At 48.2% G+C, this 21585-nt stretch overlaps 1 protein-coding gene and 1 pseudogene across 2 annotated transcripts; one reads left to right on the plus strand and one right to left on the minus strand.

Moving 5' to 3' along the window:
- Positions 1 to 6008: 6008 nt before the first annotated feature.
- LOC139764438 (angiotensin-converting enzyme-like) lies at positions 6009 to 14484 on the minus strand (annotated as a pseudogene).
- A 556-nt stretch (positions 14485 to 15040) lies between these two features.
- On the plus strand, positions 15041 to 18009 carry LOC139764439 (uncharacterized). Of its 2 annotated transcripts, none has more exons than XM_071690992.1 (2): positions 15041 to 16403; positions 17700 to 18009. In XM_071690992.1, exons 1-2 carry the CDS (start codon positions 15825 to 15827, stop codon positions 17814 to 17816), a joined length of 696 nt encoding a protein of 231 aa, XP_071547093.1. In that variant the 5' UTR covers positions 15041 to 15824; the 3' UTR covers positions 17817 to 18009. The 2 variants fall into 2 exon arrangements, with proteins under 2 accessions (XP_071547093.1, XP_071547092.1); XM_071690991.1 differs by having other exon boundaries at positions 15070 to 16403; positions 17675 to 18009.
- The last annotated feature ends 3576 nt before the right edge of the window (positions 18010 to 21585 follow it).

The following is a 21585-nucleotide window of genomic DNA, read 5'->3' on the forward strand; positions in this document are numbered from 1 at the left end:
ATGTATGTATGTATGTATGTATGTATGTATGTATGTATGTTTGTATGTATGTGTGTATATATGTATGTATGTATGTATGTATGTATGTATGTATGTATGTATGTATAGATGGCGATAATGAGTACAGCCTCGTTGAAGATCTCACTCCTAAGGAATCCAGCGTTCCCCTGCTACTGCAAGGAGCACAGTCTTGAAGCTGCAGCAGTTCCCCCTTCAGATTTAAAATGCAATCATAGGATTATATTTCAATAAGATTACCTTCTCTTTTATTAATATAATTCACATGTTAGCAAGGCTGAGGGACCGGCTTCATCGCTGGTGTGGTCCTATGGAGATCTTGAGTGGTGAGGGTGGTGAGTGGTGGAGAGGCCGAACCCAGACGTGGTGTAGGGCCTCCCAGTTCGATGTCGTCCCTGGGTCCAGTCTTGCGTGTGGCTGGCTGGTTGAGGAGGAGGAGGAGCTGCTGCTCTCCCTACCTGACGCTGGGGGAAGCAAGCAGGGAGGCTTCGCGTTATCTGGCAGCAGCAGCAGGAACACCTCACGGGCGATGACGGGCCACAGCCCTGTGTTGTGTGGTGGGGCCCTGCTCTTGTTTACACTCGTGTTCATTATGGCGGCTGACGTACACACACACACACACACACACACACACACACACACACACACACACACGGCGGTCTGGTGGTGGTGGTGGTGGCGGCGGCGCCCCCAGGCCGCACTGCACACCTTGATCCGCGTCCTCCGGGGGTGGTGGTGGAGTGGGCCCCCGGAACGCGACAGTATCCCCTGCTTGCAACCCCCAGAGATATCTGGAGTGTCCTCTGCTCTAGAGGTGTCGGGTTGTCTGCCCTCCCTTTTTTCTCCCCCAGATAATGTGACGTGGTTTCTGGGGTGTTGGTGCTTTCCCCCAGATAATTTAGCGTGGTTTCTGGGGTGTTAGTGCCCTCCCAGATAATGTAGCCCCCAGGCCGCACTGCACACCTTGATCCGCGTCCTCCGGGGGTGGTGGTGGAGTGGGCCCCCGGAACGCGACAGTATCCCCTGCTTGCAACCCCCAGAGATATCTGGAGTGTCCTCTGCTCTAGAGGTGTCGGGTTGTCTGCCCTCCCTTTTTTCTCCCCCAGATAATGTGACGTGGTTTCTGGGGTGTTGGTGCTTTCCCCCAGATAATTTAGCGTGGTTTCTGGGGTGTTAGTGCCCTCCCAGATAATGTAGCGTGGTTTCTAGGGTGTTGGTGCCTTCCCCAGATAATGTAACGTGGTTTCTGGGGTGTTAGTACCCTCCCCAGATAATATAGCGTAGTTTCCGGGGTGTTAGTACCCTCCCCAGATAATACAGCGAAGTTTCTAGGGTGTTAGTACCCTCCCCTGATAATGTAATATGGTTTCTCGGGTGTTGGTGCCCTCCCCTTCTCTCCCCCAGACGACGTACCCTCGTTTCTCGGAGTGTTACTGTCCTCCACATCTCTCCCCCAGATGATACATCCCTGGCGATGCTGGGGTATGTCTCCCTCGTGTGGGTGTGTGGCGTCATAGGCCTGTGTCCACCTGGCTGCAAGACACCTCCCAGTCCCTCTCTCCTGCAGTAGGGAGCACAGGCAGGAGGAGGAGGGAGGCGTGGTGGCGTCTGGAAGTGTTTAAATTAAAGTCACCCGCCACGACAGGGGGTCGTGTTCACACCAGTCAAGGGGGACGACTTTGTAACCCACCAAGACGACAATGCTGGTGATGATGATAGTGTCATACACTGAGTCCCTGTGGTGATATATTCATACAAACGACCGAAGCTTTGAGTGTCATCACCTATTCGTGCTGTACAGGGAGGGAGGGAGGTCTACCCACACACACACACTCCCATCTGTTGAACATTTTTCGCTACCATATAATTTTTTTTTTTAGATTCATGTTTACTTTCAGCCTTCATAATTTCATAACTTACCTCATCTCGTACATCCACTACTCAGATGTACAAAAGTACTTTATATATATATATATATATATATATATATATATATATATATATATATATATATATATATATATATATATATATATATATCTTTCCTAATAAGTTTCACGGTTGGGATCATCAAACAGGTTCAGGATCAAATCACCACTTACTCCTCATTTACCCCGTGATAATCAGACTGATTATCGTGATTCACCTCCCCTGATTCCGGTCCTGTTTTGGTTGCCCTCCTCTGGACCTTCTCGACCAGCTCTGCACGAATGAGTGCGGTGACCGAAACTTGAGAATCATCTTCTTGACGGATGTATTTTGTGGAGAAATGACTGAAGATTTCTTCATCCATTTACTTAAATACGGGTTTTCATATGATGACTGTGTGTTATGGGGAGAGAGTTTTACGCTTGTGTAAAAACTATATATATATATATTATATATATATATATATATATATATATATATATATATATATATATATATATATATATATATATATATATATACACACACACACACACCATGTCTTTGCTCACCTGTGTGTATGCAAACACTACTCTGAGCTAAGCACTACCCATTTCTCAACCAGACCCGCGAGGAGGATGAACACCTGGGTTGAATGTAGGCCCAGGATTCGAACCGATGCCGGACGGACCCCGGAGCTGGCCCGCGTTGACTCGTGGCCAGTAACGCCAACTATTACATCACGGAGGCCCATGTGTGTGTGTGTGTGTGTGTGTGTGTGTGTGTGTGTGTGTGTGTGTGTTTGTGACACAAGATGATAATCTGTGATTGAGATGTGATCCAACATAATGGTTAGCGACGCTCGTAAGGCCCCGTGTTGAGGCGTGGCTCCACTGGTGCTAAAAGATCAAAAGAGGTTTGTTTCTTTTGCTGATGATTGCATACAAACTGGTGGTGACGAGAGCACATGCGAATCCAGCGGTCTCTAACAGCTACAGCAGCAGCAGCAGCAGACAGGGAGTTGCGGCCCAGGGCGGGCGGTGTGGTAGGAGTGTGAGGCTGTAATGAGAGATGTGTACACTTACCCTCGCTGAATGATGTGTTTACAAATCCCGGGCGCCCACATCTCTTGACCATCCATCACTCTCCTGCTGGCTCCTGCTGCTGGTAGTAGCTACTGGCACTGCCGCCGGGCACTGCTGCTACTGCTACTGCTACTGTTTGGAGTGCAACTGTTTCTTCTTCGTTGTTACAGCTGTTCCCTCACCACACAACGTTACCAAGGCACTGTACACATCACCAGGCACGACACAACGGTCACCAGGGACGACACACTGGTTACTAAGCACCACACACAGGTCACCAGGCACCACACACTGGTCACCAGGCACCACACACTGGTCACCAGGCACCACACACAGGTCACCAGGCACGATACAACGGTCACCAGGGACGACACACTGGTTACTAAGCACCACACACAGGTCACCAGGCACCACACACATGTCACCAGGCACGACATAATGGTCACCAGGGACCACACACAGGTCACCAGGCACGAAACACTGGTCACCAGGCACCACACACAGGTCACCAGGCACCACACACTGGTCACCAGGCACCACACACAGGTCACCAAGCACCACATACAGGTCACCAATCACCACACACAGGTCACCAAGCACCACACAGTGGTCACCAGGCACCACACAGTGGTCACCAGGCACCACACACAGGTCACCAGGCACCACCACACTGGTCACCAAGCATCACACACAGGTCACCAGGCACCACCACACTGGTCACCAAGCACCACACACAGGTCACCAAGCACCACACACAGGTCACCAAGCACCACAAACAGGTCACCAGGCACCTCACGGTGTTCACCAAGCACCACACACAGGTCACCAGGCACCACACACAGGTCACCAGGCACCACACACTGGTCACCAAGCACCACACACAGGTCACCAGGCACCACACACAGGTCACCAGGCACCACACTTTGATCACCAAGCACCACACACAGGTCACTAGGCACCACACACAGGTCACCAGGCACCACACATAGGTCACCAGGCACCACACACAGTGGTCACCAAGCACCACACACAGGTCACCAGGTCACCAGGCACGACACACTAGTCACCAGGCACACCACACAGGTCACCAAGCACCACACACAGGTCACCAGGCACCACCACACTGGTCACCAAGCACCACACACAGGTCGCCAGGCACGACACAGTGGTCACCAAGCACCACACACAGTGGTCACCAGGTACCACCACACAGTGGTCACCAAGCACCACACACAGGTCACCATGCACCACCACACTGGTCACCAGGCATCACACACAGGTCACCAAGCCCGACACACAGGTCACCAAGCACCACACATTGGTCACCAAGCACCACACACAGGTCACCAGGCACCACCACACTGGTCACCAAGCACAACACACAGGTCACCAAGCACGACACAAAGGTCACCAGGCAGCACCACTCATTGGTCACCAGGCACCACACACAGGTCACCAGGGACCACATACACCAGGTCACTACCCATCACACCTTAGTCACCAAATCAGCGAGCTCACATCACCGAGGGGAAGGACCTTAGGCGTACACCAGGCACGACACACCAGTCACCAGGCGCCACACAGACATATAGAGGCGCAGTAATGACATCCTGTCTGCCACACACACACACACACACACACACACACACACTCGACAAAAGCAGCTAAACAGAAGAAGATTATCGCTTGAGGGACATCTCCTCCAGTGTCCGAAACCTGACATCGTCAGCCAGCGGCAACTTCAACCCCCCCCCCCCCCCCACACACACACACACAACACACACCTTTAGAATCACCACTTATCACTTCACGAAAAACCCACCCCACTCGTCACCAACTTATAAACACATTATCTACTGAATTTCAAGTCATAACATCATTTGTTTAATGTTGAGGGATCTGAAAGAGTTATATGTATATATATTCGTAGCTTCGCTTCCCATCAGGCTAGGGGGCCAGTCTTGGCCCGTCCTTCTGATGCGGTTTCAATAAGCCTTTTATCGGCAAACATCCCATAATTCGGCAGTGTTTGTGTGTGAAGCCCGGCGTAAAGTTTGGACCACCGGGGTAATGTTACCCTCCCCCTTCTACCGTTGCCACATTCCTCCCTATATATATACATTCCACATGTATCACTCTCTACCCTCCATCGTCTATCTCGTCTGTGTGTGTGTATATATATATTTATTTTCCTACCGCTGCAAACGTCATGTTAAATACATCCGTCTCAAGCGAGGGTTTTGAATGGTAGATGGTTATTTACGAATATTTGTATCATGGGTAATGTGGCATCTACGGACTAAACAGCTGTGATGGTATTACCCCCCCCATTTTTTTTTGTACCCCCCTCCCCCCGTTCGGACGCGCATACAACCGAAAACGGGTTATGAATGGGCCGCCCAACGCCCCGGGGCCAGTAGCCGCCCCAGGGGATTGGGAGAAGGGAGTCCACAAGAAGATTCTCGGGTTTAAGCTTGTTAGCCTCCTCAGGGGTGCGCGTAGAACCGTATTGAGAGGACATATTACGCGGTGGTGACATATATGGGCTTACGTGTCCAGTAATAACAGGGTTGACCCCCGGCAGAGAGAGAGGGAGAGGGAGGGAGGGACAAACTGTCACCCTGCTCCTCACTGGGAGGGGGACCCGACCCGCGCCACCAAACCCTACCCCCAACCACCTCCCCTTCCACCTCCGTTTTCCATGGCGCCCATCGGTTGGCGGTGTTGAACATTTGGGGGGGTTGGTGGTTTGGGAAGGGTGGGATTGTTACACTTATTTATTACCACTCTAGCCTGTCATTCCACTCGAATGGAACAATGGATGAACAAGCTTTAGGGGAGGAGGAGGAGGGGGGGGGAAGTGATTTATTGGCGCTCTCCGTTTACCAGGCTGATTGCTTGATGGTGTAGTTAATAGTATTCTCAGTAGTTCGTCTCTCTCTCTCTCTCTCTCTCTCTCTCTCTCTCTCTCTCTCTCTCTCTCTCTCTCTCTCTCTCTCTCTCTCTCTCTCTCGTCTGGGGCTAATTAACTGTATGTTGTCGTTTCTGCCGTCACTGGCGTCCTAACCGTCATGGACCTCCGTGTTCACGGAAGTATACAGTTATACACACCTGTATGCACTTATCAACGCTTGTATACAGTCTTGAGGCGCTCGCATACAGTCATACGCGGTTGTATACAGTCGTAGACGTTCGTATACAGTCATGGATCTTCGTATACAGTCATGGATGTTCGTATACAGTCATAGACGCTCTTTTATGTAGTCGGATGTGTTCGTATACAGTGTGTGCGACGGTCGGTGGCATTCGTATACAGTCAAGGATTGTCATATGCAGTCGTCGACGATATGACAGTCAGGTATTTATACAGTCACTCGAACTCTCGTACAGTCAACGATGATCTTGCAATCTACAGGTACAGTGTTTCACATACAGTTAGCGGCTTCCCCTTATATTCAGTGTGTGTGACATATGCATTCTCCTCCCGCGCCGTCACCAGCGGCTGGGATGAGCTACCATCCTAGGGTTAGGCCCCTGGCGCGGGCCTCCTGCCGGAGCCAGCGGTCCAGAGGCTCCAGGTATTGGAGGAGGGCCCCGGCGTCCAGCTGAGACGTCCCCGTCAATGTCTCCAGCAGCTCGGACCATCGTAAGCGCGACCCCGAAGACATGACTCTCCTGCCGGGGAGATAGAGACGACCTTAGGTCTTACTCCTGACGGAGGGATGAAGGAATGTCATTAAACAGGCGTAGATGTAGATTTGATAGGAGCAAATTGCCGAATCATTTACCCTGCAGGATACCGCAGAAGGAGTACCTGAGCAGCGAGCCGGCGGTGCGGGAGCCTGCGATGGTACAGGTGTGTGGAGGCGTGGGTAGTGGCCGCCCATAGACCACCTCACACAACCCACGGTGCACTTGGAACTGCGCCACCACCGCCACCAAGTACCTGAGGAAGGCGCAGCTGGAGTATATGGTTATCGCCAGGAGGCTTGCATGGAAAAGGGTACTAATTATAACTTCTTTTAAAGCTCTGTGGTACACGAGACCCACCTGTTGCAGGGAACAGTACCCAGGACCCACCTGATGCAGGCCATGGCACCCAGGACCCACCTCAAGTAGGGTACGTTATCCAGGACCCACCTGATGTAGGGCACAGTTTCCAGGACCCAACCTGATGTAGGGCACAGTATCCAGGACCCACCTGATGTAGGACACGGTACCCAGGACCCACCTGATGTAGGACACAGTACCCGGGACCCACCTGATGTAGGGCACACTACCCAGGACCCACCTGATGTAGGACACAGTACCCAGGACTCACCTGATGTAGGGCACAGTATCCAGGACCCACCTGATGTAGGGCACGGCACCCAGGACCCACCTGATGTAGGGTGTGTTGTCAGGGACATGGAACTTGGCGGCAGGATCGAAGTGTTGCTCTGAACGAGGACTCGGTGGTGCCACACCCTGGTACCGCTGCTTCAGGAACCACCAGGCCGTGTTATACTCACCTTCCTGCACCTTCAGGAGGGGAAAATAATCCTTATTCATCTTCCTGCACCTTCAGGAGGGAAAAATAATCTTTATTCATCTTCCTGCACCTTCAGGAGGGGGTTATGTAACCCATATTCCCCTTCTTGCACTCATAGGAGAGGAACATGACCATAAAGTCTCTCATTATCATTGTAATATGAGTAGATACAGATACTCTAAGGACAGTAGAACCTGTCTGTCAACCCACACAACATTACCCCCACTTCTCGTATAACACCTACGCCCCAGGAACTCCAGCGGAAGCGAGGTCAAAATGAGCCCAGAGGCAAAAAGAGAATTACAGTAATTTCACTTTGTAAGTCACCCCACCAAAAAAAAGGAAATGAAGTTGGAAACCTGAAATAGTTAGGATAGGAGTTGTCAGTTTTCCCCCATTACGCCTTGAGTTAAAGGTGTTCATGGAAAATGTAGCACCTCACCGTGTCCTGGGACATTGACCATCACCTCACCGTGCCCCGGAACACTGCCTCAACGTGCCCTGGGACACTATCTCCTCACCGTGCCCCGGAACACTGCCTCAACGTGCCCTGGGACACTGACCACCACCACTGACCAACCGTGTCCTGGAACAGTGCCTCACCGTGCCCTGGAAGACTGACCACCGCCACTCGTCGAGGACCCGGGCGAAGGCCAGGAGCGGCAGCTTGGAGAGCGCCACCTGTAGCAGCCGCCGTAACTCGCCACCTGTAGACACAAACACAGCTGTACCTTGGACTCTACTGTGTGTGTGTGTGTGTGTGTGTGTCTGTCTGTCTGTCTGTCTGTCTGTCTATCTGTCTGTCTATGTGTGTGTGTGTGTGTGTCTGTCTGTCTGTGTGTGTGTGTGAGAGAGAGAGAGAGAGAGAGAGAGAGAGAGAGAGAGAGAGAGAGAGAGAGAGAGAGGAATACTTCGTATAAAGTGTTCACAAACATCTTTTCCCTGGATCTAGTGTTTAAAGAAATATTTCCATATGATGCACACACACACACACACACACACACACACACACACACACACACACACACACATAACCGAATCTGATAAAACGTTTACTTTTATCTCAGGTAAAATCGGTATATTTGAAGACTTAAGATAAAAATCTACACCCCTTAGTGAGAGCAGGTCTCGTGGTCACATTTCACACGGTAGCACAACATAAGTCAGGTCGGGAAAGGTAAGAATAAGTTAACTGTCAGGTACCCTCCAGTGTATCAGGTGCTCCACCTCAGTACGGACCAGCATCATCGAAAAGAAAGTGTCCTCAGTGTTTCTACTGACGGGTGTTCCTATCTTTGTTGTCTGTGGCGTCCCGCAAGGCGCTGTTTTGAGTCTCAGCCTGTTCTTGTGTTTCCCTTTACGGCTGCGATGGGGGCGGCCAGACCCACAAGTAGAATCAGGAGTGTGTGTAACTAACTGATAAATGTCGCTGTAGCTAACGGAGGAACTCAAAATCAAGACGCCGTCGATGTAAATCAAGTCATTTTCCTCCCTTAAAGTCGTGTTTCGCCTCGTTGTGTTAAAGTCTCCACAGTAAGTACGTCAGAACGAGAAATTTATTATATGTGTCCCGGTGCCCCAACTCGTGCTCTGTGATCCCCAGTTGGGATCCCAGGTGTTCTTGGATCTTGTATACGACTGTGTGCACAGGAGGAATAAGGTTTTCTCTGAAACGACTCACGTCTTGCAGATACGTTGAGGAGGGTGTGGTGGGAGGCGTCCTCGGGGTGTGGTGTGGCGCGGGTGGCGTCTCCTACGGTGCTACTGCTGCTGCTAGTGGTGAGGACGGGCGGGGTCGAGGCGGCGAGGTGGATGGTGTCTCCGATAGTCTCGTGAAAGGCGGAGTTGGCCCCGGCCTGTGGGAGGGTGGCAACCTCAGTGCTGGCGACGTCATACGGACACGGCCCCCCTCATTGTGGTTTGGGGAACATAACAGGAGGTATAGTCCTGCCGTAGAACTGGTCGCAAGGTGAGTAAGATTGGCATCAGAGGTTAGGAATCGTGAAGCTTTATCTCCTACACCCATGTCACAATAATTGGTGAAAGTTGAAGTAATTTTGGGGTTTGGCTTTGAGAAGCATGTGATACTCATAGGACTAGATGCCATGTACACTGAATGCAATGTCATGTGGTATTTACGTAGTTATTGCACCTTAGCGTAAACAAATGAATGTTGTCAGTACTAGACATACCGTCACTGGATTATTTATGTTACCTACCAGAAGTATCCTCCTGTAGTGTTGTCTTAACCTGACGAGTGTTTTCTATTTCGAACCACAGCAGCCAAGTCTGGCTCTGTCTGCTGTGCTCACAGAATGGGACACACTAACCCCACAGTGTTAACACACAGAGGTAAAACATGTTTTGACTCATTTGATAAAAACAGAGTGTATAGAGAGTGTCGGAGAACAGAGCGGTTACCATCACAAAGAAAAATGTCCACTGGAGGAATCAGAGATCCGACCTTCAGGCTAGATGGGTGGAGTGGGCCGCTACTCACCTTGAACACTGCTGCTTGGCTGGCTGGTGGAGGAAGTGCACCACTCACCCTGAACACTGCTGGCTGGCTGGTGAAGGAAGTGTACCACTCACCCTGAACACTGCCAGTTGGCTGGCTGGTGGAGGAAGTGCACCACTCACCCTGAACACTGCTGGCTGGCTGGTGAAGGAAGTGCACCACTCACCCTGAACACTGCCAGTTGGCTGGCTGGCTGGTGAAGGCAGTGCACCACTCACCCTGAACACTGCCAGTTGGCTGGCTGGCTGGTAAAGGAAGTGCACCACTCACCCTGAACACTGCCAGTTGGCTGGCTGGTGAAGGAAGTCTACCACTCACCCTGAACACTGCTGGCTGGCTGCTGTAAGCATGGAAGTAGTGGACGTGGCCCAGCTCGTGGTATGCCACACGGAGACCTTCCTCGCCCACCGCCTCACACATCATCATCCTGTACAGGCACGTCAGGGCGTCAGTCAGGTAACCAAGAGAGCCTGGGTGTTGCCCAGACTGAGTCAAGCTGGCTTAACACCACCGGAACAGGAAGCAGTATGCATATCGGAAGGGGAGGAGAGGGTAAACGTTGGATGAATTGATGATAGGAAATAAAGGTGAGTACATGGGATCACGAGTGAAGGAGTTCCTCCACTCAACACAGCAGTAAACCGAGACAAAGATTACAAGAGAAAATAGAATTATGTCCAGAAATTAGTGTGAGTTGGAGGTCATCAATTTCTCAGTGTTCCATGTCATGTATGTTACTGAGAGGTCATCAACTTCTCAATGCTCCATGTCATGTATGTTACTGAGAGATCATCAATTTCTCAATGCTCCATGCCATGTATGTTACTGAGAGATCATCAATTTCTCAATGCTCCATGTCATGTATGTTACTGAGAGATCATCAGTTTCTCAATGCTACATGCCATGTATGTTGCTTAGCCGTAATAACGTCTTCTGGAAGAGAAGGAGTTGCATAGTGGATACAGCAGAGTGAATGTTGAGGGAATAAAGACAGTGAGATTGGCAGGGAGGAAGACGAAGGAAGGGGAAACAAATGTCCACAGCGTTGTATATAAGACTTTTGTTCCTGGTGCTCTGCTGCGTTGCATTAAGACTTATGTTATTGGTTCTGTATAGCGTTTATAAGACTTGGTGCTCTGTGTCATGTTACCAGGGTACTGTAGACTCGCTGTTGTAAGCAGAGCCTCAGGAAGAACTGTGATGTAGATCAGTGCATTGTTGCTGCTACGTGATCCACTGTCGTAGTGTGTGTGTGCGGCGTACCTGTAGTCTCCTGGGGAGAACATGTCCAAGGCGCGGGGATGGCACCCCGCTGCGGCAGGGACCTCCACCTTCCCCAGCACCGACCCCAGCCAGAACTTGTCCGGCAGCGGCGGAAACCCTAAACCATGGTAGAATTCCGCGGCCTCCTGCTGGGACAACAATAGAAATATAGATAAGCTAAGAGAACACGGTGGAAAATAAGTTGGTATTAGATTTACATAGCGTATCTAGAGACATTGGCAAGTTACTGACGCGTCCACTGAAGACGTTATTGTTTTGACGGACCTTGACCATGTCGCGGGTGGTGAGGTTGGCAGCCGTCGCTGTGGCGCGGTTGGCGGTTCTGGGTCTTGTTGTGGTCATGTTGGCGAGGTCAGCAACCGTAGATTTATTGCTGCAGTTCCTGGTGGCAGCTTCCCTGGGTATTGTGGTGTTGAGGTCGTGGGTGGGAAGGATGAGGTCCAGGAGGGAGGACCAGTCCTGGCCCCATAGATCTCCTGAAAAAAAAAATAAGGAAAATCCTGGGCTGGTTTTGACGTAAGTTGACGTGACAATGAAATGTTGTGGGAAGACATCTGGCACGTGATGTATCCTCCCTTCCCGCCAAGCTGCTCAGTTTCGAATCCTCTATTAACACTGTTGATACCATCCCCTAACCTCTATTAACAACGAGTAAAGATTCTTCCCAGTATTTACTTTGCTCATTTGAATATTGTGTTTACCGCTCAGACTTCTCTAGTTTACTGCAGTTATCGCTAAATCAAGGATCTGCTCCGTTTTCTTTTATCAATTTTTCTTTACAGAGGATGATCTAGTAGGGATAACTCAACCATATATTACTTTGTTCATTGATTTGATATGGGAGTTAATTCCCATTAACTTACCCAATAGGTGGGCAGGAATAGGTTTTGTTGGATCAACTAATTGTTGGCCATATTGTTTGCTAAGGGCGGCACGAACATTGGCGTGCAGTAGCGTGTACAACGGCGCCAGTTGGTCGTACACTCGCTCGACGGCCGCCCAGACGTCCACATCTTGACCAAACTCCAGCTCCGATCGCCAGGCTGCTCCCATGTCGTTGTATCCTGTGTGGTGGTGGATGATGGTTTAGTGGATTTAGAGGGAGTCGGACAATATCCCTGAGCAAGACGTAGATGTAGTGTTCTACTCTTACGTTCGTTCATATCGTAGAGACTAGAGAAATTAAGATATTGGCTGGTTGTATAGGCTTTAGGCCTACCAACATTCATATGGTCATTGAGGCTATCAACGCCAAGCTACTCAAATCCACCAACCGAAAATCCTGAACCCCTTCTAAGACCACATACGCTCCTCACTGGGAATTTAACCCCGTAGAGAACATTAACTGAAGCAATAAAGAAACGACTGTAGTTAATATCATTCAAGGAAAATGGTCGAAAGAACTAAACACGAAAGTAAAAGGAAAGCTAAAAAGGACCGAACATTCTATGAGATTCTTGCGATGTACGAATCCCACAACCTAACGGTTCGAATTGGAGCAGCCTATACCTCCTCTCCTGGCTGCCAGGTTCATAAAGGCTACGGTCTTGACGAAGAGCGGACGAATGGGCGGGCCCAGGGCGTCGTGCCAGGCCCGCCACGCCCACAGGAGCAGCTCGGGGTCCCTGGAACTCCTCATGAGCATGGTGAGGTCTCGCTCTCCCCCTGTAGGTGGCGTTGCCGCGGCTCAACACCACGGTCGAGTACTGGCGTCGCATGCGGGACACCAACATCGACAGAGACCTGAGACAAGAGGCTGAGTTAGAGGGGTCGATGGGGGTTAACTAATTAGTGTAAACGTATGGCATTTACCTAATTAGTTAACTCTAGGGTAGTTACCTGATTAGTTTAAGCCAAAGACTAGTTACCTGTTTAGTTTAACATAGTTTAACTGTAGTTAGTTTGATGTCTATATTGACTTGATTGATGTCAGTGCACATGATTAAACCTTTATGGTTATCAGTGAATATGAGTCCAGGTTACGGTGATGGGGTGAGGGAGGGCCTTGTGAGTCCACGTACAGACACACGCGAATTACAGGTTGGGTCAGTCAGTACACACACACACACACACACACACACACACACACACACACACACACACACGTCACACGAGCACGACGGTACGACCCTTGAGTCAGTTGGCCTTCAACTTTACTCTTAATGTTTATGGTTCAAGGATAGGCTATCGTAACCCGAGGGTCATATTGTCGTTCTCAAGGGGTTGACCTGAGAGAGAGAGAGAGAGAGAGAGAGAGAGAGAGAGAGAGAGAGAGAGAGAGAGAGAGAGAGAGGCAGTCATGACCATAAAGTCATACTCTCGTCCAAACTGACCCAAAAGAAGTTGTATGAATCTGTGGCTCAATTGGTGTCACGTTCAGGATAAAGTGTGTGGTGTGTTCACCCTCTCGATGGCAGCTACGTTGTCTTGTGCCACAGGCTTGTGGCTGTCTCTTTCTATGACTCGTATTTAACTCATGCTGTGGCACAACATATTTCTTTGTACGTTAAGTCAATGAGGATGTCTGCATGTGGTTAAGTTTTGACCACACACGATCTGGCACCTTGTATAAACATTACCTTGTACCGTGTTTATTGTTGCCAGGTAGTATTTACAGGTTGCCCCACGTGCTCTGCTGGTTTGACCAGGTACTGTCCGTCAGTGGCCCTGGTACAGCAAGCAGGTGGCCTGGTACTATGTAAACATGACCAGAAACTATGTACGCATGAGTAGTATTGTACCGTGTGGACGTGTATACGTGGTCATGTACCGTGTACCTGTAACAAGGTACTCTGTAAAGATAAATTAGGTACCAGATACACATAGCCAAGTAATGGGTACAAGGTGATGGCTTGAGGACAGAAGATGTACCAGGAAGCAGGTAATGAGGCGTGTAGCAGCTGCCGTACCTGGCCTGGTGCGCCTTGTACCTGGGCCCACGCGTGATGAGGTGCATCATGCGGCGCTCCACCCCGACAGCAGCCCACGGCCGCACCCTGTCGGCTTCCTGCACCCGCAGCCGCAGCCATTCGGCCTGTGGGCAGAACACAGTAAGGTATAATACATTTTCTAAATAATTATTCCTCATTTCACTTTCCATGTTTCTGTCTACTCTTAGAATATATAAGAAAAAATTTATCGGGTCGGACTTATTCAAACAATTTGATATATATATATATATATATATATATATATATATATATATATATATATATATATATATATATATATATATATATATATATATATATATATATACACCCGGAAAATACTCTTGGTTCGTGTTGCCAAAAGACTGGAAAGTCTGACCATAAATAATGTAATAATTTACAACACTAACATAAACGTTTGCACGGTAGAAAACGTACATCGAAATTTTACTTTTTAAAGTTTTTGAGACAAATGACAAAATCCAGAATGATCTTTGTTATCAAGATCACAAGGAAAAAAAACTGAAGTGGTGCATCCACACACTATTCTAATATAAACTCTCCAATTTCCGTTTGATTTTTCCAAGTCACGTTTGTGGGAATTGCATGTAACTTTTTTTTTTGTTTCTTCCATCACGTTCGAGCGTTTGTTTATATACCCTTCATGCAAAACAAAGATGAAAAAGCGAGGGAGTTGCAGGTAAGGGTGGCAACAAGGGCCCACTGCGCTTGGTGGGGGTCACCTCACACTTGTAGTTACGGCCCCACTGCTAATTGTCTCGCCTCGCCGCTGTGGTTCGCCAAAGCATGTGCTTAGTTGGACAGTGTTGTATTTCTCCTCGTTATTTCACGGCAGTGTTGGATGTTAAGATATATACTTAGATGGGTAGTATAGGGAGGGCTGTCGTCGCTTGTAGGAGAGCTGTAAGCCTTCTTTTTTCCCCACTCTCCCGCTGGCATGGTGGCTTCACAAGCAAGTGTGGCTTGGTTACCTCCTATGTACGTGTAAGGTTATCGTCTTTGTAAAGGTTAGGAAACAGGAATCACGCTTCACCGTTGTCGGGAGGAATACGATAGAAAAAAAAAAAAGAAAATATGATGCTGATGATCCTTCATATGTAAAACCAAAGAACGTGAAAGATTTCATGGTCACAGTAGCGGCGGCTCATTTCACGTTCCGCCTTTTGTGTACATAAGCAGGCAAGGGTGGCGGCGAACCGCAAGGTGGGAGTGGCCGGCGCACACCTCACCTCACCCTCCACCATCAGGTTTGAAATCTCAAGTTGCCAGTTTCATATTTTGTTATACCCTGGTCATATATTTGACTCTCCTAATAAACTCCTATTCTGCGTCTCGTTAACTGATATATCTAGGGTAATTATTTTGCTAGCAAGAGAGGCGATAAGAGAATCGGAGCGATGCAACGGTGAAATAAACGTCTTCTATTCGAGCGGCGTTGAAATATCTGGCGGTCGCCAGATAAACGGCGCTGGTGTCGGGAAGGGCTAGTCTGTCGTGACTGCTGGTGGGGGGTTGTACTTCATGGTGAGATGTGCAGAGCATTGCTAGATACAATGAAGTGTGAAGCCCCTCGCGAAGATGATATCTTTATTGAAATGATCCTGTATGCGCTGGTGAGTATCAGCACCTCGTCAAACAGCAGTGTGCATGACCCTGTTGGGCTGCAAGCTACGCTGTTGGCAGTCCTGAGGGACGTGCTGCTGGAGAGCGGCACACAGCCGCCACCTGCACTGGACAGACTCGTCTTCCGTTCCCAGAGAATCCACCAGCGACGTCAGCGTCGTCGCCAGCGAGAGGCCTTACAGCGGCAACTGCAGCATTCGGAAGGCGATCACACAGTTGAATCTCCGACCGTCAGTACAGCCAGCCCCGATCCGCTACCTGAGTCTGTGTCTGGGGAAACAGACATCCCGGATCATGCTGATGGCTTTCAGACTGTGCACACTCACACCAGCTATGGAGCCACTGCCTTACCCTTGCAGAATCCTAGACATCCCCAGCAGCAGCCTGAAGACGCGTCGCAACACCTGTCGCGACTGATGGCAGTCACGGAAGGCCTCGACATATCACAGCTGACCTCCCAACACCGACCACGTCACCACCACCAGGTTAGTAAAGTTATTCATTGAATATTTTGCAAATACTACGTACAGCATTCACCATGAATTTAAAAAAAAAATCATCCTTGATTATTGCATATAGGTAAATTATGTATTTGAGAGTCGGTGTATATTGCAGCGCTGGGAAACTTGCAAGAAACTAAAATTTGCACTTCTACAAATGTTTTCCTAAGTGAATTATGTCAAGGGATACTTGCATCGATAGCACTTCGATAAATAAACGCACGTCCTTCGGTAAGCTTGCGTTATCGAAGAATGCGATAGTACCATTTCTGAAGGATTGGAAAACAATATGAAGCAATAATCTGCAGAAAATTTATATGAAGCCAAAAATCTGCGTACCTGCAAATATTATAGTAAGTGGAACAACTTATTTATGGCTTTCGTCAGTCAGTTAATGAACATTCATTTTGTAATTCATGTTTTTGCTGTCAAGTGTTCCACATGATGGATGTTCCATTTAAAAAACCATCCGAAATATTTTTTTCTCCCCTGATATATAAGGGTTAAGTGAAGATACTGCTGGTATTTAGAGACGAGTGAAAGTGTCTTTTAATGTATGGTTCACGTAATGTAATGTAGACAGCTACCAACTCTAATGAAGCTAATCCAGATCGTGAACCTAACACTTACACAGTGGTATCTGCCTCTTCTCAGTTTACAGTAGATGATGTAAACTTATTTTAAAAATGCAATTGTAATAATAGCAGACATGTCGAGCAACTTTAGATGAAAATGCCCAAGAATTTATCATTCCCTATTACTCCCTGTTGTTTCCAGCACCCTTTACATCAGAATCTTTACCGATGTAAGAGATTGCTTGTGTCCGACTCAGCCAAACGAATTTTGGTATAATTTTGTATTAAACTGATGTGATATCACACATCTTCCCTCATCAAGTCAAGTAAGTCAAGGGTAACTACCATATATGGGGGATGCACCCCATAGATTTCCCCCAAAACTAGCGTAACCACAAAACCCAATTGGGGTACAGTAAATAGGGTGTAGATAATATCCAAGATGTAGTTTTTCAACCGTTTAGAACTTTAAACTCATTACTTCATTTTGTTTTTTATCTCGATTCTGAATCGCATTGACAGTCAGGCTCAGAATTTTAAGTAGACATTGTAGTTTTGAGGTCAATGAATGTGAAGCGAAAAGCCAACAAATTCGCAAAGAGGTAATGTAAACATTTTGGGTTAGAGACCTTTTTGCCCCCATAATATGACAGTCAGCTACTGTACACACTTTCCCTGCAGGTAACTTCCGCAACTCCATTGGCAGAGGGACCAAGACGAGGCTCTCGGCTGCAGGAGCGACTCCCTGAGGAGCAGCGACCTCGTTGCCCTTCGGAAGCCCGCTGCGACCCTTGGGTCAACAGTGGGAACGAAGAGTGAATGACGCTTCGGCTCGAGTTGAAACTTGAAACTCCTCACTGGATCACCGGGCGAGGCGACAGCACCGTAAATGTGACGGTGACAAAGAAAAATGATGATTTTACTGCACTGCAATTAATCTTGAGAAACTATTACTGTTGTTTATAAGTTTCCTTGTGTATCTTATTTGTTTGCAAATGTATGTATATATATGAAAAGTTTTTTATTTGTAATCCATAACATCTTTAGTATCCTTAGCACGGCTGGTCAAAAGATTTCATTTGGTAGTTGAAGTCGGTATTGAGCTGTTTCGACGGCACACTGGTCCCCTGTTGCTTTTTATAGTTGCAATAAGCATCGCCCAATGAGTGCGGCCCCGTGATTAATTGGATTTTTGATACCGGTGCCCTTAACTTTGATTCGTTACAGTTTTCACCTGCACTCAGCGTAGGAACACTGGATTGGTGTGCTGTTAATCAATACCAAAACCAGATTTTTCGTAGTACACCTGCGAGCGGCAAAGGTGTCCTGTTACAGAGATGTTGTGAATAAGCAGCTCTGTAAATGGGATTGTGGAATAAATCGGTGTCACTTTACGCTTCGCAGTTCGTTTGGTTCATCCATATGAAATTTGCTGTAGCAGGAAGAAATGTTTGTCGTAGGTATTCACATCATTCTTAAAGTAAAATTGCCCTGGGTATAAGATGTAAAAGAAACGTAGGATCAGCTCTTTCATATAAGCAGACCACTAGGCTTTTCACTAATGTCTGCAAGCACCATATACCGAGACTAGGTTTCTGACGTATGGACATAGCATCAGCTGCATAGAAATAAAGATACGACTAGGCTTCTCAAATATGTTCATTAGGGATTCAAAAAATGGGAGTATTATTGGAATTATAAAGATTGGACGTTAGGATTTTTAGTTATGACTTCGGTCAAAGTACAACATAACGTATGAAGTGATGATACTAAGCATAATCTTTGCTGATTTTCAAGGAAAAGGGCTCATGGCATCTTGAAATGTATGGTCTTTTTGTTGAAATTTTCGTTAGTAAGGAATACCAACCTTAATATTTCTTTTTTGGAAGACGTTTAAGTCTTCAGTAACAACGTTGGAAGAGGAAGTACCTACCATGGTGGCCTGGGCTTCCTGCAGGCGTGTGGTGGCCTGGGGGCTCGGATGCACTATTGTCTTCCATATCGCGGCCGCAGTCTCTCGCTTCATGTTCTCCAGGTTTTTGTTGTAGACCGCCAGCCATTCTCCAACCAGGGACGTCTGCTCCCCACCTGCAGTAAAAGAAGGCTTCAGCTGTGGAAGTGCTAGCTGAGGGGAGGTAGGATGTAATATTGGCAAGTTAGGGAAGGTAAGTAGTATTATTGTGGTAGATGAAGGGAGGTAGGCCCAACTATTACCTTGGAACATACTCCAAATTATGGTGTGGGATCGAGCGTACCTTGTTTTATCTCTGGGTGTTGGACATAGGTAGACTTACCATCGTTCTGAGAGAGACGTCTGTCTTGTAGCTCCGTAGTGAGAGTTTCAGGGCGAGATCGATGGTCCTCCTCCAGCCCCGTCGCAAGAGTGGTGGGGCAGGTAGGCAAGAGCATCAGCACTACCACCGCCATCAGACACAAGGGGATTGGCGTCGACATCGGCTACACTGGTGTCAACACGAAGTTCCTCAGGATCTGCCATAAGGTCAATATCGTTTTTTTTTATCACTTTGATGTTTATAGATAATTATAAAAATACTGGCTATAATGTGAAGTATCTAGTGTATGGGAGGTGTCTGGAATACAGTGGGATATCATACGATGTTTACAGAGCAACTTGGGTGTGGTGGTGTTGGGCATGCATATATATATATATATATATATATATATATATATATATATATATATATATATATATATATATATATCACTATTATGTGTCCAGGGAGCACATGAAAAAGCAAACAGTGAACCAAGACTGTTAAACCGCAATGACTGGAGGGCGGTGAGATGGTTTACACCGATCTCATGTGTTAGTTCATGTTATAGATCTGAATAGATATCACCGGTGTGCCTCGAATCGATTCAGCAGGTTGTCCCTTGCTCAGCGGGTTGGTAGTCAGGCGACGCGAGATCACAGTAATAAAAAGACGTGATGTGAGAGGAATAGGTACCCTCCAGCCAAGTTAGTATAATAGTTTTCGTTTAAAGGTTATCATTCAGATGATCCGGGTTCGAATCCTAGGGCACGTAGCGATGAGATGGTCATGCTATCCTAAATTCTGAGATGGTTCCTGGAATTGCTTGTGAGTCTATTGCCTGTCTTATTGAGACCAGCATGCGTCACTACACTTGATATGCTCCCTAATCCCTCCCTCTGCCTATCCCCATCGTGGTCACAGATGGGCCAGGGTCAGGCTATCATACCTAGGTACGCATCATCGTATTCAAAGGGTCACAATAACAAGTTAATGACAAAACGCTGGTTTCCTCCAGCCTCCGTGGCTCGGGTCAGGGAGGGTTCACGCAAGATCGACATCAGTTTTAAGCTTAATTAACGCACACCCGCGCGCGCGCACACACATACACACACGTCCAAGTCACCAGCCGCTCGTGTGGACCAAACCTCCGTCATTCCATTGTAGAAGAATATACGCTCCGTGTTTTTAAAGACGCCGTCTGATATTTTCTTTTTTTTTTAACCTTAAATGTTTGAGACTTTAAGCATCGCCGTGTCTACCGCAGCCGCAACTACCACTACCACATCTACCACCTGCCATTATAACTACCACCACCACCTCTACCAAAGCCAAATCTGCACCACCACATCTAGATACCAGCACTTCCATCACGTAGACCACCGAGAGGGAGCGATGAGTGTATACAGCTTACTGTGTTGTAGCGGGACGAGGGAGGTGGACGTGAGTGTAGCAGCAGCAATGGTCCAGCACCACACTGACGGCCGGCCAGGCAGGCACCCTACCTAGCCTCACGGTCCCTACACACAGAGCCACGCCTCTGACCCTCACCAGCTCTCGCTCAGCATCTGCGCCCACCTCCTCACCAATATCCGCCCCTCCCTTGCCTCCCCACCATCCCTGCCTGACCCCTGTTCCACCATACCACGTCCCCCGCCACCCACTACTGTCCCTGATATACGAGCTCGCACCCCCTAAGCCACATCCCTCCCGTACCTCGCCACCTCAGTAGCCACGCCTATGTCTGCCCCACCACCCTAGTAGCCACGCCCACATCTGTCCACCTTCCCTAGTAACTACGCCCACTAGCTATCTCACAACTCGAGTTTTCCCCATAGAGCAGCGCCCCCTGACACCTACCACTTACCACCTGACACCTACTACCTACCACCTAGTATTTGCCTCCTGCCATCTACCACCTGACACCTGCTACCTACCACCTAGTACTTACCTCCTATCAACTACCAATTTGACTCCTGCTACCTGACACTTACCACCTGACACGTGATACCTACCACCTAATACTTACCAGCTACCATCTGACACCTGCTACCTGACATCTATTTCCTACCACCTCGTAGTTTCCGCGTGACACCCACCATCTGTTGTGGCTAATTGCACGATGATCATTCGGGAGGTGAGTATATATGATAGTCAGACACACCCTAATGTCTCATACTTTCCTCCCCAGTCAAATACACCCACCTCCTCCTCGTCCAACTTTCATACAGTCAACATTGGTGATGTAGTCATCATTTATTCCATTCATCCGCCACTCGAATGCTGTAAAAGCACTTCTTTTTTTTTTTTACATTTTTT

Source organism: Panulirus ornatus, chromosome 50, assembly GCF_036320965.1.
Source record: "Panulirus ornatus isolate Po-2019 chromosome 50, ASM3632096v1, whole genome shotgun sequence".
In the NCBI taxonomy this organism is placed as follows: domain Eukaryota; kingdom Metazoa; phylum Arthropoda; class Malacostraca; order Decapoda; family Palinuridae; genus Panulirus; species Panulirus ornatus.

Bases quoted from the DNA above. Each gene is read 5' to 3' on its own strand.
- LOC139764439 (XM_071690991.1), top strand. From the start codon at position 15,825: ATGTGCAGAGCATTGCTAGATACAATGAAGTGTGAAGCCCCTCGCGAA. The intron at 16,404-17,674 runs GTTAGTAAAGTT...CTTTCCCTGCAG, and splicing joins GACCACGTCACCACCACCAG to GTAACTTCCGCAACTCCATT.